Source organism: Colletotrichum tamarilloi (genome assembly GCF_030869305.1).
Source record: "Colletotrichum tamarilloi strain Tom-12 chromosome Unknown Scaffold_42.1, whole genome shotgun sequence".
Taxonomy (NCBI): domain Eukaryota; kingdom Fungi; phylum Ascomycota; class Sordariomycetes; order Glomerellales; family Glomerellaceae; genus Colletotrichum; species Colletotrichum tamarilloi.
Genome location: NW_026849425.1, coordinates 55,657 through 79,468, shown reverse-complemented (window position 1 = coordinate 79,468; position 23,812 = coordinate 55,657). Strand labels below are relative to the sequence as shown.

Sequence of the window (23,812 nt, the reverse complement as noted above, 5' to 3'; positions counted from 1 at the left end):
TCTTCCTCCAATTCATTCCGTTTCACTCGGTCGGCTTTCTTCTTCCTTGTAATCTCTCGTGTTCCAACTGTCCATAGAGCTTCGCACCGTTGGGCCCTTCGAATCCCCGACAACCACCTCGAATCGTTTCTCGCGATTTTCGACTGCAGCACCCGACCGACCAACAACCAAGCTCCTGCTCTCCGCGCCTCGAGCACCCCTTTACCCTCTTCTCGATCGCGGTCTTGCGCTGCCGCTCGCCTGTTGAATAGGCCTGGCTGAGCCGGCCGCCAGGCCTCCTTCATCCGATATCCGAACTACCCTTCCACTCGAGTCCATCGCCCATCCCCCCCGGGACCGACTTGCGACGATACCCTACCTCACTACTCCATCCCACGACCCCGCGACCACTCTACACCATGGTGAAGCTCATTCCACCATCATTTCCGCCCCGACGGCCTTCGAGCTTCCTCCGCTACGCCGCCGCCGTCATCTTTTTCGTGGCTCTCTTCTACTACTTCGACCCGCGATACCCAAGAGAACCTCTGACACAGCTTCAACCAGAGAAGCCGAAGCAACCCCCGCAAACACCAGACCCGGTGGCTCCGGCACAGGTCGAGGATGTCACAAAGCCGACGGCTCAGGCCGAGACGACACCGATACCTCCGAAAGCCGATCAAGCATCGTCGGGAGCTAAACCCCCCTCAGCGGGCAATACCAAGGTTGAAGGCGGTGTCGATCCGTCCAAAGGACATCCCATAGATGCCTTGATCAAAGAGGCCGACGAAACGTTTGATAAGTTGTTGGAGAAGGAGACCAAGACGCTGCCCGCCGCGGCCAAGGCCTACCGCGAGCGACGTGGTCGCCACCCTCCCCCGGGCTTTGACGCATGGTTTCAATTCGCCCAGGACCGCAAGGCTGTCATTGTGGAGGACTTTTTTGACCAGATCTACCACGATCTAAAACCGTTCTGGGGTCTCGAACCATCACGCATCCGAAAAGAGGCGGCTGAATGGGAGATGGTGATCAAGGTGCGCAAGGGACGAGCCACCCGTATCAGCGACTGGTTCTGGACCATCCACTGGACAAACATGCTCAAGACGATTGAGCATCTGCTACCCGACATGGACATCGCCCTGAATCCGATGGACGAGCCGCGCATGGTGGTGCCGTTTGAGGATATGGAGCAGCATTTGAGGGACGCTGCCCTGACGGAAGGGATGCCCGAACCGAAAAAGGTTATGAACACATTCCAGGCCCTGCCCAGTAGCAAAAAGGAGCTCGACCGCAACGTCAAGGTCAAGAGCAAGCACTGGGATAAAGTCACGAGTATGTGCCCTACCACCTTTTCTTCTACCCCACCTACCTACTCCTTTTCATGGGACGAACAACACCCCAATACTAACATCCGTCTGCAGAACAGTACTGGCTCATTGCCCGCCGTGGGTGCCCTCCCGACAGCCCTGCTCGACTGGCAAAGACGCAAAGGACCTTTAACCATGCCCCCGCCGTTTCGACAAAGTATGCCAAGCCGCATATGCGCGACGGTTTTGTTTCCAACTACACTCTCTCGACCCATATCTGTCACCAACCCGACCTGCAAGGCCTCAATGGCATCTTCATTGAGCCCCTAAGCACAGCTGCCACGCCTGTGCTGTTTCCAATGTTTGGCGGTTCCAAGCTGGCCGTCAACAATGAGATCCTGCTTCCTGCAGCCATGTACTGGACAGAGGAAGAACGGTTCAGTGGCGGTGGGTACCATGGGGGCCGCTGGAACAAGAAGAAGGACGCGGTGCTCTGGCGCGGCGTCGCAACGGGTGGGCGCAACCGCGTGGATAACTGGCAAGGGTTCCAGCGCCACCGGTTCGTGGCCATGAACAACGCGACCAAGGTCACGGGCGCCGAAGACGGCACGATGGACCCGATCAACTTTTCCCTGCCCGACAAGATGTACAACATTGCAGCGCAGGCGGTGGGCGGGCTGGGCGACTGGATCAAGTCGTGGGCCAATGTTGGGTTTACGGATCTCATGTGCGAGCCCGAGGGCAAGGCCGGAACGTGCAACTACACGAGCCCCTATTTCAACATCACCGAGGGGGTTATGCTCTCCGAGATGTACGACAACAAGTACCTCCCCGACGTTGACGGCAATAGCTTTTCAGGCCGGTACCTCGCGTTCCTGGGCAGCACGAGTCTCCCCATCAAGTCGACGCTTTGGCGGGAATGGCACGACAGCCGTCTCGTTGCATGGAAACACTTTGTGCCGATGGACACGCGGTATAATGAATATTACGGCATCATGGAATACTTTTTGGGATATGGTGACGAGAGGCCAGGCCATGACGCCGAAGCGGAGAAGATTGCCATGGCGGGCAAGGCGTGGGCCGAGAAGGCGCTGCGTAAGGAAGACATGCAGATTTACACTCTGCGGTTGCTTCTCGAGTACGCGCGCGTTACGGACGAGAGAAGAGAGAGGATGGGCTGGGTGCATGACTTGCTGGCGGAGCAGACATCCAGTTGAGAGAGCGCGAGGAGGCAGAAAGGATTGTTGTTTCGTCGCATGGATACCACACCGCGGAATACGGGAAATCAAAAAGGGCATGGCGTTATTTTATCTCTATTATAGTGTTCTGGTCCGTCTCTTTGGGGAGTTTTTGGTGTAACTCGCAAGGGCCCCTACTTGTCAGCCTTTTTATGGGTGTTTTGAGACTTTTGTCTACGGATCCTACCAGAACCGACTCCCTCGAACGGGAGAATGAGGAAGCATGAAATCGGCATCATTCTAGGTATTGATATATAACATAGGTCATGTATGCTGCATGGCAACTAGTACATACCACTGCCAGGTTTAGCGGCGCATCAAAGTGCCATGTGCATGTGAATGTGAGGGTGGTATTGCATGTTGTGAAAGTGTCGGACGTCGGTTCCGGATCTAAGTTCTACATGACGTGGAAAAGGAATAGCTCGGTCTTCGGAAGGCAATCCCGTAGACCGGAGACGACGTCTGCCGCCTGTTGCCGTTCGTAGGCGAGCTACACAAGGAGTCATGGAGTAATGATATCTTGAATCTTATCCTTCAGCCGTCGACAGCCCAACCAACTGGTCCGTGTACAGCAGAGTATAGTCATTTGATCACTTTCACGAGACACATGGCGGGAGGATTGGAGACGCGGCTACGAGTCATAATCAAGTCCAACTCGCCAATGTATTCGTTTAGGGTGCAGACGATTACGCGATGATAAGGCAATTTCGAGACGAGAGAATGCGCCTCTTTTACGTAAAGCCAGGGAGCGTCCTTGCTTCGAGGGCCTTGGGCAGGTGAGGGGTATAATCGGGAGAGACAATGGAAGGAAGCGGATGAGAGAGTTCTTGTGCTACCTACTCAAGCGCGGGAGCTAGCGGGTGACAGTGACAGCGTGCTTGCGTAGAGAGTTGAACCCATCTTCAGTCTTCCGATGGATGTAGCTATATCTGGGAATCGTGGAAGGGGTAGGTTGAACTGGCCGGCGGGCGGGCTAGGCCCCGGATAATGGAAGATGGGAAGGACGTCATGCGGCCACCCCTGGAACTGATTGATAACAAGAAATGTGAAAAAGACAAGGTAGTCAAATGGACGTCGAGAATCTGAGGTGAGAACATGGGAGTCGAGGGATGCCGGCCCGGGCACGAGTCGCTGAGGCTTTCAGTGTGAGATGAGAATCGAGATGCTGCAGCAGCGGTGCGGGTCCGTGATGGGCAGGGCCCTGCTGCCCTGATGGGTGACTCGTGGGAGGAGGGGAGGGCCTCAAACCGCAGTAGCACAGCTGTGACCTCGGGCCTAGCACACATTGTACGTAATTGAATGTACTCTGGGTGTATCAGACTCGGGAGGACACTTCATGGCTAGATAAGAGGAACGTCTGATAGGTAAGAGACAAGACCAATCGATAAGGCAAGAAAGGTGCGAACCTCGGAAAATCGACACCTGGCTCTCTTTTGGTTGTACTGAAGATAAGGTACCTTACCTCACTATACCTTTGTGAGGGAGGTAAGGCAGGTAAAGTCAGGTAGGAGAAAAGAGAACATAATGGAGGGAAAATGATTGCAGTCCGGATACCTTCGATTCCTATGCCTTGGAACGGGTGGTGGTGGTGGTGGTGGTGCGCATCACCCCCTCTTTCTCAACAAAAAAAGAGCAGAGAAGAAATGAGAAAAAAACTCTTTCTTCTCTTCTCTCTCCCGTATTCCGAAAAGGCCGAGCTTCCGTCCGTGGTTTTCTTGGTTGTGTGAGTGTCGGGTGTGAGATTGTCATGCGCCTTCGCGTCGCCCTGCCATTAGGGAACATCACCAAGTCCCGGAGGCGGTGATATTGGTGAAGTGGACAGCGGACGTGGGCGACGGGCCTCTTTAAATAATGCCTCGCGCGTTTTTCCGCCGGGTCACCTGCCGTTAAGTGGCACACCTCCGGGCGCGCCAGACCCCTAAGTGCAGGTGCTCCAGCGGTGGTCCAGCGGGCCCCAGCGATGTGCGGCGGGGGTCTGCCCCTTGCGGCCCTCTGGCTCCCTTCTCTTGCGGCGCTACGCCCGCCGACCGTGGGCCCCATAACTGTCCGGGGCTCCACTGATGTTCCCCTAAGTGCAGGTCTACCCGTGGTGGGGATGTTCGGGGGTGGACCGTCGACCTTCGTGGAGGGGCCCAAGGGGAGGTTCAGGGGTCCGCAGCCTGGAACACGCTGGTGTCATTGCCGTCCTGTCGCCGTCGCCGTCGCCGTCGCCGGGTCTTCACTCTTCAGTACCCAAGGTGCGAGGTGTCTTACATTCCTCACCTTTCCATTGTGTCCGGTAGCGTCACTTGCTTCGACACCACCCGTCTGTCCCACCTTCTACACAGCTACCTACGCAGTAGAAGTCTTCCGTCTTTTCCACAATCCACCCCGTCCTCGTCCTTGTTCCCCCCTTGGCCAGGAATGCGCGCGAATGCTTCCTTTCCCATCAGCCCTAGGCGCGCTAGCCATCCCATGACTGAGGCGGCCATGGTCATGGATGATGGCTGTACGGAGCCAGGTACTTCGTGGCCCGGAGCCCTTGGTGTCGCCGGTGACGGAAAGGCTTTAAACATACCTTGATCGCCCGTCTTCTGCTGATTCAAGACTCTCTACATATAATACTCCCCAACTTCTACCCTCCTCTTGACCTCTCCTCCTTCTCTTCCTCGTCTTCTTCTTCTTCACTTGAATCTCTTACCTCGATTACCCGCACATATCTTGTCACTGAACCAAGGTCAGCGCCACCACCATCGTCAACTTTCACCTACCACCACATTCCCCTCCTCCTCCACCATCCGTAATCACAAAGTTCGTACCCTCGGCGCATCGCAACCATGGTCCAGAACACATCAATGGTCACCTCCAAGTTCCTGAGCAACCCCGAGGACCTCGGCGTCGTTGCTGTTGGCTTCTCTGGCGGACAGGTAAGCATCGCCAATAGCCTACCCTCCCAAGGCAACGTAGAAATCTGACCCTCGCCCGCCTGCAGTGCAAGAAAGGCGTCGACGCCGCCCCCAAGGCCCTCATCGAGTCCGGCCTGCTCACCCAGCTCCGCGACGAGCTGGGCTACAAGCTCCACGGCGACGATGAGGTGCACCTCTACACCGACCTCGTACCCGCAGACGACCCCCCCTTCCGCAACATGAAGAACCCCAAGGCCGTGTCCTCCGTCACCGAGCGCATCGCCGACCAGGTCTACCAGCAGTCGCGCCTCGGCCGCTTGACCCTGACCCTCGGCGGTGACCACAGCATTGCCATTGGCACCATTGCCGGCTCTGCAAAGGCCACCCGCGAGAGACTCGGCCGCGAGATTGCCGTCATCTGGGTCGATGCGCACGCCGACATCAACACCCCTGAGACGAGCGACAGCGGCAACGTCCACGGCATGCCCGTGGCTTTCGTCACGGGCTTGGCCAAGGAGTCAAGACCCGAGTACTTTGGCTGGCTCAAGGATGAGCACATGCTAAGCATCAAGAAGCTGGTGTATATTGGTCTGCGCGACGTGGATGCAGGCGAGAAGAGGATTCTGCGCGAGAACGGCATCAAGGCGTTCAGCATGTTTGACATTGACAGGTAGGTCTCTCCTCTTCTCTTTCTTTCCGCATGGCATGGCCATGATAGACTTCTGACCGTTACGACTAACATCGTTTTCTTTTTAGATATGGCATCGGACGCGTCATGGAGATGGCGCTGGCGCACATTGGCAACGATACCCCCATTCACTTGTCGTTTGACGTTGACGCTCTGGACCCCATGTGGGCGCCGTCAACGGGTACCCCGGTCCGCGGCGGTCTCACATTGAGAGAAGGTGACTACATTTGCGAGTGTGTGCACGAGACTGGCAGCCTTGTCGCGCTGGACCTGGTCGAGGTGAACCCGTCACTCGCGGCCGAGCAGGAGGGCGCGGCGTCCGAGACGGTAAGAGCTGGCTGCTCGCTGGTGCGTTGCGCTCTGGGAGAGTCATTGCTCTAAGTTGGTAGCTTGAGCGCGCGGGGGACAGAAGGGAAAGGATGCGGCCACAAGGGATTCTCGACTTCTTGCAGAATCATGGCTGCTGACGGAGAACGGCGAGGGCTGCCTATCTATGGTTGCGGGAACACAGGGAAGATTAAACGGTACACGGAGGCAAAGTGAATTTGGCGTATAGCGCAATAGAAGACGGAACAAGTGAGGTGGCCAGGGAAACTTGGACGGAGTCAGACACGGGGTTGAGGTAGATATATACCAACGAATAGATTTATGAGCCGACCTTTCGTTGTCATGATTGATGCTAGGTAAGGTACTTTGGTACGAGGTCCCTTTGTTAACTCAGTAAACCAGCGATTATTCAAACGTGTCCGAACTTTACAGCGCACTCCCGTGGCTCAATTCCAAGGTCTCAACGACAACACAAAGTTCAATTGGGCATAAAGACATGTGAAATGGAAGGCTGAAGTCGTGAGGCGGTTCGGGTGCATATTGGAGTCTTTGAGCCTCGGAAACCGGGGCCGTGGGTGGCTGGCAGTGACAGCAGGTCCAATGTGGGCTCAGAGGACCCCACTTTCCTGCTCACCGATGGGATGTGTCGGTACCTTACCTGCTTACCTAAGGCAGAGGAAGGGACGGAGTCGGGATGCCTTCCATTCGCCCAGCCATCGCCATTTCCAGATGGAAAGAGAGATCAATTAATGTATGGTGTACTCCGTACCTTGACTAAGGCAAGGTACCTATTCCCTATTCGCAGATGAGAGAAGGAAGCTGGCGCCCCCAGTCACAATTTTCAAATCTACAACATACATACATTTCATAGACGATTTCTCGAATCGCAGTACATAATCTTCCCCGTCTAACCATAAGGTAACTACGGCGTAAATACGACATACTTTGGTTTGACGTGGCACCCTCCAAAACAGCCGCCGCGCCAACACCAGGGCAACCCACACCATCCATTCGATCCGTACGCCTACCTTACCTTGCCTTGGGTACTGTGCAGGCGTCAGGCCGACTTCTACCTGATTGCGAGGCGCTCGAAAACCGTTCCTGCTACCAACCCTGCCCTTCTAATAAGACGAACTCTTTGGCACCCGACGAGACGAACCGAGCCCACCTTTCCGCCCGACGCAGAGTAGCTAATCGACGCGATTGCCGCACGCGCATTGGCGATAGCATCCTACCCAGCCTCGCCGAACGAACAGAACCCGGAAATTCGGTACCCAACGTTGCCCATTGCGCTACTCGCCCCCGCCGCTCATCTCAGCGAAACCTCAAATCCATCGGGAGACCGAGAGCATTCAGCACGATCGATTAAATACCGATATTGGAGACACCTCCTCGTGCCCCATTCCGAATATCAGCGACAGTCGGAATACCTAGGCGACGCGATCCCACTCGACCAACACCAACTCATCGTCAACGAACCGAGCTGTAAATAGCAAATATAGGCACAATGGTGGCGTCAACACTGACGGGCAGCTCCCTCTACGAGAGGCGCGTTGTCGAGCGCGTCCACCGCTACCAATGGCCCGGCATTCAGCTCAACCTCTGGATCCTCGTCATGCTTGTGGCCGCCTGCCTCATCATCGGCGTTTTTGCGTCCTTTATCGAGACGCAGCAGCAACTGCTTCTGCCCATACCCTGGTGCGTGATTCACACTGCTATATCTGCCTCGCCCTCGCATTCCGTCATGTTGCCATATGCGCCTGGCCAAATGGCATGCCACGCTTCAACGACTACGCGGAAAGACGAGGGTTCCCGGCCAAGAGATGAACTCCGCGAGAAGATGCCAATGCTAACATGATGAACCATCTTCCTTCCGCGACAGGTACTTTCCCTACTACATCACCGTCGCATGCCTCGTAATCCTCTTCATCGGCCTCCTCCTCTGGCTAGTCTTCCAGCGTCGTCTCCTCCCAGCCATTGTTATGATCGGCGCCTTCATCCTCTTCATACTATGGTTCGTCGGTCTTGTTGTCGTGAGCATTCAGCTCTGGGGACCCGACGGGTCCGTCTCTAGCACGTGTAACCTCGCCGTGTTTAACCGGAGCCCGACGGGGCAGAGTCTAGACACCCTCGCTTGGCTGGAACAGAGGAGTATATGTGCGTTCTCTCCTTTCCCCTACTCGCTCTTTTCTTGGTGTGATGCCTATTTGTTTCTTCGTAGATTTCGAGAAGAGACGTTGTGAACGGGAGGAATGCTAATATTCGAGACCGTGATGTAGGCCAAGCGTGGCAGGCGGTGTTTTCATTTGCGCTGGTTGGTGCCATCTTCCTGCTTTGGATCATGGTCATGGCCTACCAAGTGTTTGCCAGCTCGTGATGAATTTGGGCTGAGACACGACTGTCCCGGGAATTATCATTCTCGTTTGGACGTGTGGTTGCGTAGTGTCGACGATGAAGCCTCAGGTTGCGCCTAGGCCGCAACGTTTATATTTTGACTGTATACCATTGCATGAGGAATATCCGACATACTCAACCATTTTCTGGAATAATCTTTTCGGCATAGTCCGACGCAACTCGACACATATACGGAGACATAAACGGTATCCAGCTTCGACAGTCTTATCGGCCGGCATGTACATACCGCCAGTTTTGCTACAAGAGACGAATTTACGAGTATGATCTGATGGATTTAATGGTTAGAGTCGCCGTCGGAGGAAGGTTGTCGTTCTCTTCCTTGGTTTCGGGCAATTGCACATATAGGCGTCTGGTGATTTTGGACGGAGGTTTCGCACGAGCTATTGTTTGGTGACCGGACTGCATGATTGCGTAGCGAAGGTGCACGAAGATGAGTAAAACGAATGCTGTCCAGAAATGACGAATTGGCAGTTATGGATAGTCAAATGAGGTAGCGCAAGCAAGCACAGCAAGGCAAGGTTGGATGGAATGACAAGAGTATATTCTGCATTGCGTTGTAACCGGACTATGCATGCATTCAAGTCGTTGTGTACTCTTAGACTGGATTCGACTCAGTTCACCCATGGAGCGATCTTGTATGGAGTACATGCTTCCCGTCTGCATTCGTCAACGGAAGCCAAGTATTCAGGTACATACTTGCTTGCATGTACCTGATCCGGTCCCCATAGTCTGAGACCAGCTTTGTTTAAGATCAACAGCATTTCGTCACTGAGATCGTCGTCACATGATGAATCTGTTGCAAGTGAACATGGGGAGGTACCTACCTCCCACAGTAGAGGGTTCGCATAGGTACACGCGTAGCTTTGACGGGAGCGGCTCTTGTTGGCGAATCGAGGCCTAGGCCCCCATGTTGATCTGACATGACGTAGCCAGCCGGCGGGGATACTGGTACACTACAGAGGTTCGGATTGAATCTCGAGACCTTTCACGCGCATTCATCTCGAGTGCCCTGAGCAAAGTGCGTGCGTTGGTTTGCCGTTCAGCCGGGCAGGCACCTTGGAAATGTCAGACAGACATGGGTGCCTTAGCTCGAGAGATAGACTCGATTTTCAGCCTGCCAAGCATCTTGGACTAGCATTCTCTCGGGAGGAAACAAGCCATGATGGCAGGAACAGCCAACGGGTGAGGACCCTGAACCTGCTTGGCATTCTGACTGGGTTGACATGACACGGGAAAGACAACTACAGATTGTGATAAGGTGCCTAGATGAGCAGACTCTCAACATCCGGTTTCTCTTGAACGACGGGTCGAGAGTGCATAAGGTCGCGGTACCTTACAGTCTTACCCTTGGAACTGCCGGCGAATGACGTAGGCAGGCAGTTAGCTATCTGACTTTGTTCAGATAGGTCAGAAATGGGAGTTGGAACTGGGAATCTGCGCTGTGTGGCTGCCAACTTGGGGGCGAGGGCATGGATTAGGTCATTGGACCCACGGGGACGCGGGTGAGAACTGGAAATGTCTGACGCTAATGGGGGAAAGCGGGGGAGGGGTCCTTCCTCTACCAAGTCCCTACCTCATGCCGCTCTGGTTGCCTCCCAAGCTCGAAGGCGAAGAACAGGATGGGAAAGGTAGGTTCCGTTGGCTGGGCTGATGGAAGGAGACTGGATGTATAAAGTGCCCAAGCATTCCTCTCACTCGTTCTCATTTTGATTCACTTTTACATACACCCACAAGTTACCCATACAAAACCGCTCTCAACAAGTACCACTATTCAACCACTTTCCACCACCACATAAGCTACAAACCGCAACTATCAACATGGACAAGCTCAAGAACCTCGCCTCCGGAAGCTCCGGCAACACTGCCGCTGCCCCAGGCCAGCAGAAGCAGGATCCTGTCGATAAGAGTAAGTTTAGACACTCGCCACTCCCACAATGGTTCGAATTCCTCTGACATACTCATAGTCTTCGACGCTGGCTCCAAGAAGGCTGGACACGACTTCTCTCCCAGCACGGACGAGAAGATCACCGATGCTGGTCGCGGAATCTACGAGAAGGTGACCGGAAAGAAGGTCAACCCTAAGATTTCCAACTAAATGTACAACATTTTTTGGTCACGACTCTTTCACGACAATGGGACGATTGCGGCTATGATATCTTGCCTCCCATATAGCTTTTAATGAACTACATTACCATTATGCCTTTGCTCTATTATGTGAGCTGGTGGAACTCACCATAGCCGCAAATTTCATGAATCCGCAAACGTACCCCCACTAGTATACGTTCTATTTGCATTCATTGTATGAACTTAGTGTTTGCTACCCTCACTGTAACAGCCTAACTGCAGTGGAAGCAGCGGACAAGGATGATAAATGGCTGTAGCTATTAGCTATGTAGGTAAATTTTGACCCAACGTAGGACATCAATTCCGATGGAGACCATTTTCAATGTCACAGTAACTACCTGAATGCCATAAAACCGCCCAAATCTAGTTTGATCTTGGTGCAGGGGAGCAATAACAGCAGCGACCTGACCAAATGGGAATGTGCATGCCGTGACTGGAAACAGCTATTGTTGACCTTCGAAGCTTTGGAGATGGTCTGGACCTTCTCGTCACCTTAGGTAAGCACTCGCTACCTAGCTGCCTTACGTGAGGTTGCCAGCGGGGCAGGTACGGCGGGATGTGAAGACCATAGGTACGCCGTGAGGTAGGTAGGTACCTAAGGTAGGGGGTCTGGACGGGAGCATTGGAGGCACCCGACCCCCATGTGAGGTGGACCGGGATTGTACCTAATCTGCTGGTGGGTGCCCTGCTGATAAGGTCTCTCTAAGCACCTAAGGTAAGGTAAGGTACGTGCCTACCAACCAGTCCGCCTATGTTTTTGTTTGTATTCATTTTCGCGGATCAACAGTCCGTTCTTCACACGTTTCTTAGCATCCCCTTTAGAGGTGCATATCTAGCTTCGATTGAGAAGCAACTCTAGGATTTTGTATCGTCCCGGCGTGCATCTAGGTACAGCCCATCACGCCTTGCAGCATCAGCCAACACGTTCATCACTGCAAAACTTCGTGTGTACGAGGAAGCACGTAGGGTAGAAATTTTTGCTGGTGCTTCCATTCCTTGTTGGTGGTTGCGGTACCTTGGGAAAAAGGGTGGAAGGAACACCACCAAATACCTAGGTACGTGCTTTCCTTCATGATAAGGTAAGGTACATCGGCGTCCTGCATGCGCGTGCGCGCCAGCATCCAATCCTCGACGCCCATCTCCTGCCAACGCACATGTTTTGTGCGACACGTTGACTTCGCCATTGTTGCTATCGCTCCGTCCCGATGCCACCACAGACTCGCGACTGACAAGGAGGGAGAAACTCTGACACTTCTTAGCTCAATCGGTTTATGTTACCTCCAGGTCGTTGCTTTTCTCATCCCTCACCGATCATTCATCACCAGCGCATCTTCTCCTTCGAAACGCCCTTTCAGCGCCCACCATTCCCCGGCTCGAGCCCCCCTCCCGAAACCGCCAATCATTCCCTCGAGGACCAACGACGGGCGAGACAAAGAAAAATCCACGTCCCCAGCCAGCCGAATGCATCCCCCCAATCGCCTAGCCAATTCCCACCATGGAACGTGATGAGACCCATCACGACGACTCCCGTCCTACTACTGCCCGTCGGGTTGACGACGACGGCGATGATGACACATCGCGGCTCAATCATTCAGGAAGCGCTACTGTTGACGAGTCGCAAAACACGCCGACCAAACCCCCTCCTGACGAACAACCTCACAACAACGAACTAGGTCGCCGTACCCCGTCCAGCTCCCGTACCAATATCGAACATCAAAACGAATCTATGCTCCCTCCACCGCGACCCCAGACCTCCGCCGTACCGGACACCAGCTTTGTCGAGGGCCCTACTTTTGACGACTCCTACCATGGCGATTCTTTGGCTGAATCTGCTGTTCGCGCACATCTCCAGGACGTTGAATCAAGCTTCGTCTCTCGTGTATCCCCGATCCCCACAATAACCCACGAGGGCACCGACGACACTTACCTCTTCGATGGCGCGGCCGCTTCTTCGAGATCCCCTGCCCCAGCCAGACAACCCCCTGCGAGTCCCAGCCCCAGTCCAAGGCCGAGATTCGAAGCGACCCCTGAGGAAGACTCGGCCATCCACAACCTTCCCGAACTGCGACCGCAAGACTCGGCCTCTGCCGACGTCTCCAATACAACTTCTGCCCTGGAAACTATGTCCTCCTCGCCCGCCGCCGCCGCCGCGGCGCGAACAATTTCCAGGGCCCTTTCCAGCGCCAGCAATCGGACCGACAAGCAATCGGGGGAACCCGCTCCGGCTGACGACACCGAGGATGAACAATCTCTATCTCGTGCGGAATCTGCTGCCGAATCTGTGTCAACGACTCTCCGAAGCAAGCGCTCCGACGGCAGCCTTCAAGGGGGCTCTGTGGATGCTGGCAGTACACCTGGTCATTCTCTCCGCTACGGCACGCGGCCGAAGTATCTGCGTAGCCGGGGCGCCAGCCAGCGATCCTCCGTCTCCTCTTTCATCACCAACCCCGATACCCACGATGAACTTGAGAGCGAAGGCACTGCGAATCTTGGCGCCGATTTCGCCCTGCAATCTGGAGGTGCAGCTGGCACGCTGAGCTTACCCCGCAGTCTCAGCAGCATCCTGTCGCGCTCCGTGAGCATCGGCAGCATGGCCTCGGGTTTGGACGAGCCCGAATCGCTACCTAGTCAGCTTGAGACACTTGAAGAGGACGACAACCGGTTCTCGCCACGCCGATCAGCCCGAAACGAAGATCTCCTGGCTACCCCGAAACCCTCCAAGGAAAATCTAACTGCGCCCACCGATACTGTCATCGCCCGGCATGTTAGAAATGTGCAGGTCCCTGAGTCGTTGGCCATGGAGTACAGGACTAAGAGCGGCTTTGTGACGCCCCGCAAGCCCTCAGACATGCCGCTTGGCGCCTCCACGAGGTCGGGTAAGAACCTGACACTCAAGGAGCAGAGCAGCACCATTGAGCGTCTGTCCAAAGAGAACTTTGACCTCAAGCTGAAGGTCATGTTCCTCAGCGATCGCCTTGACAAGCTATCCGAAGAGGGTGTTAAGGAGATGATCTCGGAAAACGTGGAACTCAAGACGAGCCTCGCCGTCATCCAGCGTGATAACAAGGCCTTGCGAAGGCGGGTCAAGGAGTTGGAGAAGCAGTTGAAAGACGACCAAGACCGCCCCGGAACAGCAAAGAGTAATGGATCGTCTAATGACACCGCCTCCAACTTGGATGCTCAGGAACGTGAGGAGGAGTTGACATACCTGCGCGAGCGCGTCGAAGAATACATCACTGAGATTGAGAGGCTTCGGAACGATAACATGTCAAAGGAGGCAGAAAAGCGTAAGCTCAGTGAGGTGGTCAGGTCGCTAGGCGAGAGAACCAGCGGCAATCTTGGCAGTCAGGAAGAGGCCGACGTATGGAAGGACCTTCTCGAGCAGGAGACGGCTCGACGCGAGCAGTCCGACGAGGACAACCGTAAGCTGCGTGACGAGATCTTCCGCATGAAACAGGAAGCCAGTGGCGGCCACGGTGGCATGCACCACACCACCAACATTTACAACATCACCAAGAAGCACAGACAAGTCTCTCCAAGTCGCCCCGTGTCTGGCCTATCCGGTGATCTTGAAACGAATGGTGGCTTTAGTGCGGCAAGTACGTTGGTAGATGAACTCAGGAGAGAAAGTGAGCAACTACGACACGAAAACGCCGAGCTGAGGCGCGAGGTAGGAGCGCAGACATCCATGCTCACGTCGAGGAACCGTGAAAAGGAGCGATTATATCAGGAGATTGAGGATCTGAAGATGGCGCAGCGGCGAGGAGGACCGGCACCATCCACGGTGGACTCCCTGCTTGAGCGTTCGGCATCTCGCGCCGGCGCCCACCACCGGTCGATGTCAAGAGTCAGCGCCAGTAGGACGCAAATGACAGAGATCGATGAGCTGGAGCGCGAAGAGTTGGAGAACAAACTCGCCGAAACGCGCGACAAGATTAGCGAGATCAAATTACAGAACCAAGAGCTTCAGCGGGAGCTCGAGGGATGCATGGCAGACTTTGAGACAGCAGTCGAAGGTAAGAGCCAAGCTGAGGAAATCGCTGCCACACTCCAGGAAGATCTCGACAATGCCATGAACGACCTCGTGGCTTTGCAGGCCGAGAGGGACGAAGCGCTCAGGGAGCAGGCGGATATGGAGACGGAATTCGAATCGTTGCGGAAAGAAGCCCAGGAAGAAATCGATGCTTTGGAGGGCGAGGCCGACCAACGAAACGACGAGATACAAAGGCTGCAGTTTGAGCTCAATGACCGCACAGAAAACTTCGATGCCCTGCAGGAGGAAATGCGCAAGATGAGCGAAGCGCTACTGGGATTGGAGGACGAGACAGCAGCCAAGATTGGCAGGATCAAGCAACTAGAGCAAGAACTCGCAGAAGCCAACAAGGAGTCAGAGGAGCTCGAATCCAAGCTGCTCGAGTCCAACGACAAGGCTCAGCGGCTCAGCGTACAGCAAGAATCCAGCCAGGGTGAAATTGCTTTCTTGCGTGAGGAGCAGGAAGGCGACAAGATCCGCATCGGCGATCTCGAGGCGGCTCTCGCTAATACCGAACAGAGCTTGCGCGACGAACGCGACAGGATCAAGGAGCTAGAGCAGCGTCTTGTTACTGAGCGTCGCCAACACGAGATGGTTTCCAATCAGGAGAAGGAAGAGGTGACGCAGTTCGTCAACGAGCTTAACCGCGAGATGTCGGCGGCCAAAGACGAAGCCCGGAGGTTGCGTAAGAGTCTCACCTCTCGCGAAGTTGAGGCGACCGAATGGAAGGAGCGGCTCATGGAGTTGGAGAACAATCTTAGAGAGGCACTGGGCGATCTTAACGGGACACGATCCAGCCTTCTCAAGGTAGGCTAGGCAACAAGCCCCATAAGAGACACAGGCACTAACAGACATAGTCGATTGCAAAACTTCAGCGCGAGTTGGAGAACACCGTTCGCGAGCTGGACACCACCAAGGCATCGCTCGTCGAGAAGGATCGTATCATCAAGCAGCGCGACGCTTTGCTTGAGTCTCACGGCCTGGAGTCTCGCAAACTTGGGGGAGAGCTCGAAAAGGAGAGACAGGCGCACCGGACGACGAAGAACCAGTTCGAGACATTTCAGAAGACACACTTGCATGTGTCGAGAACTGTTAGCACACAGGACCTACGCATCTCGGAGCTCGAATCCTCGCGGACCCAGGACAAGAAGAAGATTTCGCATCTCGAGGCGACGTTCCGAGACCAGCTCACTGAGCGCAACAACTTGCTGCTTGTACTGTGGACCCGACTCTCGGCCCTTTGTGGCACTGACTGGGCGCACGACAATAGTCTCATCAATGGACGCGCGCTGCCTTCTCTGGAGGCTGTGGCTACTATGCTGCCCGGCTTCAGCAAAAACTTGCTGGGCGCTATCAAGATGATCGAAACCATGGTTGGTGGGTTCTCGTCTCGCGTCAAGGGCGTGGAACGGGACTTATGGCGCGAGTATCAGAGCCTCGAGAACAACCTCGAGATCCGGACTAAGAAGCTGGAGCGGCTGGAGACGATTGTACGCAACAGCATAGCATCGGGATCCCTCGGGTCCTATGAGCAGGCTAGAATGGAGCGCCTCGAGGACGCCTACCGTCAACTCAAGGTTGAGAACGCAACACTACGAACCGCTCAGGACGTCAGGAGTCGGGCTGCCTATTCAGCAACCAACGACCCCAGCGCGGTTATCACTGAGCCCGGCAGTGGAAGCCCGTCGCCGTCCATTCCCACAGGACCGAGAGAGCGAGAGAGGAAGCCTCGCAAGGGCGAGAGAACGTCGACGATGACACGGAGCGTTTCCAGTCATACAGTGACGACGCCTGGGTCAACCAATCACAACCCTTTTGAAGCCACGTTGGCGGAGAGGGACCCAGCAGACAACCGGTGGATTTTCAAGCTCCGTGACCTCGAGAATAAGCTCAAGGCTGAGCGCGAAGGCCGCTCGCAGGACCGTAATGCGGCAAGACAGCGGCTGGGCGGACTCGAAACAGAAAACCGTGATTTAAGGACGGAGGTGAACCGCATACGCAGGGCCAACGGACAGTTGGGAGACAGCTGAAAAAGTAGACTTGGCTGGGATTGCGTTGCGGAGGTTTCATTTGTATTCGCTTAACCTCTTGTACCAACAGCAGAGCCGGAATGTGTGGCTCAACGTCTCTTTTGTTGTTGTATTTCCGTTCTTCTCAGCATTTGTAATTTCAGCGGCGAACGGCCTTTGCTAGGGATCTGGAGGAGTTTTGCGGACAGGCCGCCTTTTGGGTACAACAGTCTAATACCAAAGCCTCTCTGTCTGGCGTTGTTTGTCAGCCTTGCCTTACAGAACACCCTTATGTCATCCATATTACATCGCGCCTAGTTGTAAGGTGTTGTGTGGCTGACGGTTTGATTAACAAACTGCAAAAAGATAAAGGTCAACAGAGGCCAATGTTTGGCTTCTCGTGTGTGTCGGGGCTGCGGCTTCGGACTCGCCATGTAGCGTGGGGCTCCTCCGACTCTCCGCCCCAGTCCCGCACTGTTTGCGGGGTTCCCTCCGCCTTCACTTGCAAGTCTAGCCACCCACCTTAGCTTACTGGATGCGATTTCGAACTCCCGTTGGTCACGCGCAGAGAGCACAACGGGACGATGCATGTCATTCTGCACCTCCAAGACCGACTAGAGCGGGGCAGAGCGGGGCTCCGCATTGATCTTGCTCGTTATGGTTGCCCGCCTCAAACGCGGGGGATCCGGGGTGTGGTCGACGGATGGGAATGCAAGCTAATTACACGGTCTTTCTCTCGATTTCTTAACTTGGTCTTGCGGCGTTGCCAAGTTGAGAATGCCGACCACGTCGAGGTCGATGCCACAACATGAGTGATGGCATTGGGCCTTCTCATCTGGTATAAGAGGCCAATCGGACCTGCTTTTGCTGATGATTCTCAAAGGCATCATCATCATCGGCGAGGTTGACGGGATTAATGTTTGACGAACAACATATTGACCCAAGTTTTAAGTGAGAGCACTTCTAGTTTTCTATACTTACATCATCTCTCAAACTGGGCAACTTCACCATATGAGATTCGCTACCTTGGTTCTTGCAAACTCATAAAGACCCCAATTCGAGACTCGTCCGGAAGAAGCCACTACGTCTACATCGTCAACAGACCACCAAAATGTTCCGTCTCCACAGCCTGTCCCGGGGTCGGACACGCACCCTTCTCCGCCTTCCATCATCACAATACCGAACAGTCATGATGGGCGCCGCAGCGCCAAAAAAGGAAGGCGATATCTCTTCCGTCTTCGTCTCTCTTTCGGGCGCCGCCCGTGAACCACTCCCGGACCGCTTCCGTGTGCTTAAAGAGGACCTCATCGCGGGTCACGAGGATGCCGTCGCTGCGTCCTGGAACCGGCTTCTGCGTGCTTTGCGGGAGGAGAATCAAGTTATCCGGGAAAAGGGACCCGCCATCATCCCGAGCGTTGAATTCAAAGACTTGGAGGGCGACATTGAGAGGCTAAAGGGTGATATTCGCAAGCGTGGCGCCGCTGTCGTTCGTGGTGTCGTTGATGAGAAGGAGGCTAGAGGATACAAAGAGGAGGTTGAGGAATATGTCAGGAAGAACCCATCCACAAAAGGTAAGCTATCCACGGCCATGTCTACTTTCCTGCAAATGAATTCATAACTAACCAATTCCTCATAAAAAAAGCTTTCCCTGCAGACAACCCTCAAGTCTACGAGCTCTACTGGTCTCACCCACAAATCAAAGCCCGCTCGCATCCCAATATGCTCAAAGTCCAGTCGACCCTCATGAGCTCCCTCTGGAACAAGTCCCCCTCGGCCGCCATCTCTCTGCAACCCCTGACCTACGCCGATCGCCTTCGCATCCGTCAGCCCGGCGACGCAACGTTCGCCCTCGGCCCACACATTGACGGCGGGTCTGTGGAGAGATGGGAACGCGAAGGGTACGGCAAGGCCGGGACCTACGATGCCGTCTTCCGAGGCGAATGGGAGAAGTACGACCCGTGGGACGTCAGCGCCCGCGTCGAAGCTGTGCAAGACTTGTACAATGGTGCCGGCGCATGCAGCATGTTCCGCATGTTCCAGGGCTGGCTGAGCCTGAGCAACTGTGGACCGAGGGAGGGGACCTTGTTGGTGAACCCGTTGGTGCAGCTCTCGACCGCCTACTTTCTCCTCCGGCCGTTCTTCCAGCCGCGTAGGGAATTATTTGCGAGTGGCAGCGGGGTCGTCGCGGGAGAAGGCGAGGAGTTCTTGCGAGAGGAGAACTGGGCGTTTACGGGCGGCGAGGCAATGAGTAGCGAGCTACAAGGGGCAACACCGGGACACGGACAGGAGCTCAGTGAGGCGCTGCATCCGCATCTGCAACTTGATGGGACAATGGTTCATATCCCGCGCATCAAGCCTGGGGACTTTGTCGTTTGGCACGCGGACCAGATCCACGCCGTCGATAAGGTTCACCAGGGACAGGGAGACTCGAGTGTCATGTACATCCCTGTGTGTCCGGCGACGGATTTGAATGTCGGGTACTTGGCGAGGCAGAGGGAGGCGTTTCTTGAAGGGCTGCCAGGGCCGGATTTCCCCGGCGGAAAGGGGGAGAGCGAACACGTGGGGCGGCCTGGAGAGGATGCCATCGAGGGGGTGGAGGCGAGGCGGGCGATGGGATTGGAAAAATTGGTCGGCGCTGGAGATGGGCATGGAGAGAGGGATTTGATTCAGAGGGCGAACAAAGTCCTGGGGGTTTGAAAACCAAAAGAAAAGGGGTATCTGATTTGGTAGAGGTCTTGGCTCAAGTATCAAGCTAATGGGAAGAAGTGAGCATACATGTTTGACCTATCACTTGAGCCGCCGCACACGAAGATGATGCTTCCTGTCTTTTCCCTAGACCTACCTATATGTCGTTTTTCTTCTTTTTCCTCCTCAGTATGAAGCCATAGTAATCAAACGCACTCTCCCCGCCAGAGAGGACATCCATGTCCATGTCCCAAAGATTATCGGCATTTAACAGCGGCCGCATGAAGTGAGGCTGTCTGTAAGTGATGTACAGAAACACCCCGTCGTCCTTGAGGGCGCGGTGGACCTCGCCGAGGTACTTGGCCGTGTTCTCACGAACGTCGACTGGAGGCGACCACGGACTCCCATGGATCATGGCGTCGAGGGTGCTCTTATCAAAAGCGATGTCGACAGACGCAGTCGGCGCGGCATCGGGCATGTCGCGGACGTCGGCCCATTTCCACTCGATGCCGGCCAAGTCAGCGTGTCGTTGTCTCATGAGGTCGACGACGACGGTGGAAAAGTCTAGGCAGAGCTGGTTCTTGTAACCGCGTGCCGAAAGGTCGGCGGGGATCGTCTATGGTGGAAATGGTGAGTGGTGGATCTGGGCCAGAGGTCAAACGTGTGAGTGTTGAGTGTTGAGTGAAGGAGAAGTAAAGGTGGCAGCCAGGGTGAAACGTGAGCAAGTGATAAACAGGGCGAGAAAGCAAAGTGACTTTGGAGGCGAGGGGCACAAGATACATACACTATCCCCGGATCCGAGGTGCATAATACGCGGGGAGGTGTCAGGGCGACGCTGGGAAAAGAGATGCTTCTCAAAGAACGGCTCGAGGGCTTCGAATGTGCGGAACCATTCATGGGTCGGATGCGAGCCATCCGACTTGGTATAACGCTGATTCCAAAACTCGGGGGTGGCCAGAGCCTCAGCCTCCCTTAGTTCTGCCATACCTACGGTGCCAGATGTTACGGAAATCCGGAAGATGATAAGATTGTATCACAGTAATCGGTGATGTGAGTTGACGGCGGTGAAGGAGACATACCTTATACAGGGTGTCGGAACGAGATGAGATGGCAGGTGTACCGTAAAAACTCACGCCGTTAAAACTTGCGCTAGCCCGTGCACTTGACACGTTAAGCCTCTCTCAGTACAAAAACTCACTAATCTCCGCCACATTTTCAGATCTTAATTCTAAATAGAGGCACGTATTAGCCAGAAGGTGAGTAAGACAACGGGAGCACGGGCTAGCGCAAGTTTGAACGGCGTGAGTTTCTACGGTATGCGTATGCAAGATAGTAAGGGTGTCAATGAAAGTAAGAGCGACTGGTGGTGTAAGTGAGGCCTGGGTGAGATGAAACAAGACACCAGACGAGTGAGCGAGAAGATGAGAGCTGGTCGCGTCGTCGAGGGGCCGAAAAAGATTGCGGCCCCGCGACGAGATGAGCGATGGTGGGGGCGGGGCACTGGCAAGGTTCGAATTGAGGATTCTCATTGGTGAACGGCCACCTTAGCTAATCAGCACACATGTCCTTCGCCATGGAAATGGAAATGAGGGGTTCACTCGACTCAAGAAACATAACAAAGGTATGGTAGATGAAGCTCAAGCTCATCAATTTCATCAAATAATGATTGCACATGTGACGTACTAAAGTGAAATAAATGCTCATAAAGCTCGTTCAATTCATCAACTTTTTGTTTCCCCAAGACATGCCCATTCCCAGCCCGATTCCAGAGTACCTCGAACACCATCTTGTGGCAATTCAATCATGTTTCTCTCACCTCATCATTGCCGGATTCTTCTGACATCCAGCCCTCCGAACTCATCGAGTGGGACACCATTGCGCCTTACTGTTGCTGCGTGATAGGAGCCGAAAAGGGAGTGAGGTAGTCGCCCTTGCCGATCTGAACGCCCTTGGCGCGAAGGATGCCGTAGGCCGTGGAAATGTGGAAGAAGAAGTTGGGCATTCCGTAGGCGACGAGGTAGTCGCGGGCCTTGATCTGCACCTCGCCCTTGCCGAAGCCGAGTCCAAGGGGCACGAGGGCATCGGTGCGAGCCTCGAATGTCTTGGGGTCGGCGGCCTTGACGATGGTAATGGTGTGCTCGACGCGCTGGCGCAGGTCGTCGAGGCTGGCAAACTCCCTGCCCAGGGCCTCGGGCTCGGTGCCCTGAACGCGGGCGACGATCTTGATGGCGCAGTCGGCCGCGACGAAGAACTGGAAGCTGAAGGGCAGCATGTCATCCGCCAGCTTCCAGTCGAGAATCTCCTTGGCGTCAATGGACTTTTCCTTGGCGTACTCCTCGGCCTTGGTGATGATGTTAAGGAGCGAGTTGAGACCCGCAAGGAGGAGGGGGACGGAGGCGTCGTACAGAGTGTAGGCCATGTTTGCGGTTGTTGGTGGATGAATGTTGATGTTGACGATTGGTAAAGGGCTGCGTTTATGGTGCTTCAAGACTTGCAAGAATGCCAATAGATCTGTGAGGGGCCAGAAGCTTTATATGTCCTCAGCAAGCCATCCACTTGACAGCTGAAGACAGTCCCACGAAAGAGCGGTGGAAGCATGAAGCGTTTGGAGCTGATCCAAAGCCCCTGACCTGGTGCAGGTAGCTGGTGATCGGGCGTTTCTGTCCAGTTCGACGGGCGGGTCTGCTTGACTAATGCGTCGGTGCAGGTTGGAGTGTTGTAGTACCGGGGAACTCAACACAGCAACCGTCATGCTCACATACCAATCTCACTCTGCAGCCCTCGTATAATGCTATTGAAACTCTGGCCCATTTGCGGCCCCTTGCGTTTGTGCGTGGGCACTCGCGCGGCCCATGCCGGGGCTTGTTTCTCAGTCTTCCACCTGATAGGCAAAGTTAGCTGATGACCTGCCCCCCATCGTGAGTGGTGAACGACTTACAAGGCCGGTCTTTACCACAGTATACGGATACCCAGGCCGAGGGGTGCTACCTTGCTTCGGAACTCGGGCCAGAGAAGTGCCATAGCGAACAGCGCAGAAAGGGCGGCGGGGCCCAGAAACGGAGCGCCCGCTGACAAATGCCTCTTCCTCGTCTCACTTGGTCAGGCTTCCCTCACCCATCCTCCGCAGTACGAAGCCCGAGTCGCGGCAGCGGGCTGCGGGGGCCGAGTGGGAGAGCCACTGGCATTCCCGTCCTTGTGCATGTGCCTCGGGGCTAGTTGCATCCGAGCTGTTGCAGATCCTTGGTTCTAGTGGCACTGAGAGTCGATGCTTAGAAATCCAAACGGTCGCAGCCTGGTAGGACAGTATCCATCAAGGTGAAAGGATTCCAGTCGACTAGATATGTTCAGTAAAGGAATGAAAAGACCGATGTAGAGATACACTTCAAGATATGGGACATACAATTACTTCACGAGCCTCAGATGGCAGATCTGATATTAAATAAGACAAGAACCAATCGGGACTTGGATGTAGACAGCGGCCCCAGAAGCTTAAATGGACGAAGACACCTCGCACTCTGCAAATGAAGAGATGGGTTCGACATTCGTCATAAAGCTATGCTATGGCGTGCTTATCAAAGAGAAGCACTCAAATCTTGTAAAGCCATCATAAAATCATGCGCGTGTGTATGTGAGTGTGTCTGTGTGGATCAACCAGGCGGGAACTCTAAAGGTAGCCTATTCCCGGCAGAACCATGACACTCTTACGCTAGACCAGCAGTCAGATCCAGATTCAGCAGGGAAGACGACCGGCCGCTGAGCAGAATCACGCTGAACATATCTTCGAACTCGACCGAGTCGACTTGCCTTGCTTGCTAATCAGTTTCGAAAAGGCCTCACGCAAGCATTCCAAGCGGGCTCACTCTACCCCGCCAAGTCCGGCCCGGCCCGGCCCAAACGAAGCCAGGAACACAAACCAAAAGAGGTGTTGTGTCTTCTCTGCAATCCTGGCGAAACATAACGACGGGTTTTGCAAAGAAAGAACCAATCATTGACTTCACTTCATTGTCTCTCCTTACTTTGTCCGTCTCGCCCGGGCTTGAGGCACTTCATCGATGTGCGCCACGGCCTGAGGTCAAGTAGTCGATCTCATTGCAACGAGGCCGCCCTTGGGCCGAATAACTTTTC

At 54.7% G+C, this 23,812-nt stretch overlaps 10 protein-coding genes across 10 annotated transcripts; 7 read left to right on the top strand and 3 right to left on the bottom strand.

Annotated features, from left to right (window-relative positions):
• Positions 1-398: 398 nt before the first annotated feature.
• CTAM01_09885 (capsular associated protein) lies at positions 399-2,500 on the top strand (the record flags this gene model as incomplete). Its single annotated transcript, XM_060525901.1, has 2 exons — positions 399-1,308; positions 1,398-2,500. 2 exons carry the CDS (start codon positions 399-401, stop codon positions 2,498-2,500), a joined length of 2,013 nt encoding a protein of 670 aa, XP_060379410.1.
• A 1,586-nt stretch (positions 2,501-4,086) lies between these two features.
• Positions 4,087-4,248, top strand: CTAM01_09884 (uncharacterized protein; the record flags this gene model as incomplete). The annotated part of the gene is made up of 1 exon (XM_060525900.1): positions 4,087-4,248. One exon carries the CDS (start codon positions 4,087-4,089, stop codon positions 4,246-4,248), a length of 162 nt encoding a protein of 53 aa, XP_060379409.1.
• A 1,089-nt stretch (positions 4,249-5,337) lies between these two features.
• CTAM01_09883 (arginase) lies at positions 5,338-6,475 on the top strand (the record flags this gene model as incomplete). Its single annotated transcript, XM_060525899.1, has 3 exons — positions 5,338-5,427; positions 5,493-6,076; positions 6,163-6,475. 3 exons carry the CDS (start codon positions 5,338-5,340, stop codon positions 6,473-6,475), a joined length of 987 nt encoding a protein of 328 aa, XP_060379408.1.
• A 1,050-nt stretch (positions 6,476-7,525) lies between these two features.
• CTAM01_09882 (uncharacterized protein) lies at positions 7,526-7,651 on the bottom strand (the record flags this gene model as incomplete). The annotated part of the gene is made up of 1 exon (XM_060525898.1): positions 7,526-7,651. The coding sequence occupies one exon, from the start codon at positions 7,649-7,651 to the stop codon at positions 7,526-7,528; it is 126 nt and encodes a 41-aa protein (XP_060379407.1).
• A 277-nt stretch (positions 7,652-7,928) lies between these two features.
• CTAM01_09881 (uncharacterized protein) lies at positions 7,929-8,798 on the top strand (the record flags this gene model as incomplete). Its single annotated transcript, XM_060525897.1, has 3 exons — positions 7,929-8,119; positions 8,304-8,578; positions 8,701-8,798. 3 exons carry the CDS (start codon positions 7,929-7,931, stop codon positions 8,796-8,798), a joined length of 564 nt encoding a protein of 187 aa, XP_060379406.1.
• Positions 8,799-10,654: 1,856 nt separating this feature from the next.
• Positions 10,655-10,931, top strand: CTAM01_09880 (uncharacterized protein; the record flags this gene model as incomplete). Its single annotated transcript, XM_060525896.1, has 2 exons — positions 10,655-10,742; positions 10,801-10,931. The coding sequence occupies 2 exons, from the start codon at positions 10,655-10,657 to the stop codon at positions 10,929-10,931; spliced, it is 219 nt and encodes a 72-aa protein (XP_060379405.1).
• A 1,524-nt stretch (positions 10,932-12,455) lies between these two features.
• CTAM01_09879 (microtubule associated protein) lies at positions 12,456-17,023 on the top strand (the record flags this gene model as incomplete). Its single annotated transcript, XM_060525895.1, has 2 exons — positions 12,456-15,800; positions 15,851-17,023. 2 exons carry the CDS (start codon positions 12,456-12,458, stop codon positions 17,021-17,023), a joined length of 4,518 nt encoding a protein of 1,505 aa, XP_060379404.1.
• A 1,090-nt stretch (positions 17,024-18,113) lies between these two features.
• Positions 18,114-19,699, top strand: CTAM01_09878 (uncharacterized protein; the record flags this gene model as incomplete). The annotated part of the gene is made up of 2 exons (XM_060525894.1): positions 18,114-18,573; positions 18,645-19,699. 2 exons carry the CDS (start codon positions 18,114-18,116, stop codon positions 19,697-19,699), a joined length of 1,515 nt encoding a protein of 504 aa, XP_060379403.1.
• A 145-nt stretch (positions 19,700-19,844) lies between these two features.
• On the bottom strand, positions 19,845-20,672 carry CTAM01_09877 (uncharacterized protein; the record flags this gene model as incomplete). Its single annotated transcript, XM_060525893.1, has 2 exons — positions 19,845-20,303; positions 20,472-20,672. The coding sequence occupies 2 exons, from the start codon at positions 20,670-20,672 to the stop codon at positions 19,845-19,847; spliced, it is 660 nt and encodes a 219-aa protein (XP_060379402.1).
• An 897-nt stretch (positions 20,673-21,569) lies between these two features.
• CTAM01_09876 (uncharacterized protein) lies at positions 21,570-22,106 on the bottom strand (the record flags this gene model as incomplete). The annotated part of the gene is made up of 1 exon (XM_060525892.1): positions 21,570-22,106. The coding sequence occupies one exon, from the start codon at positions 22,104-22,106 to the stop codon at positions 21,570-21,572; it is 537 nt and encodes a 178-aa protein (XP_060379401.1).
• Between the last annotated feature and the right edge of the window lie 1,706 nt (positions 22,107-23,812).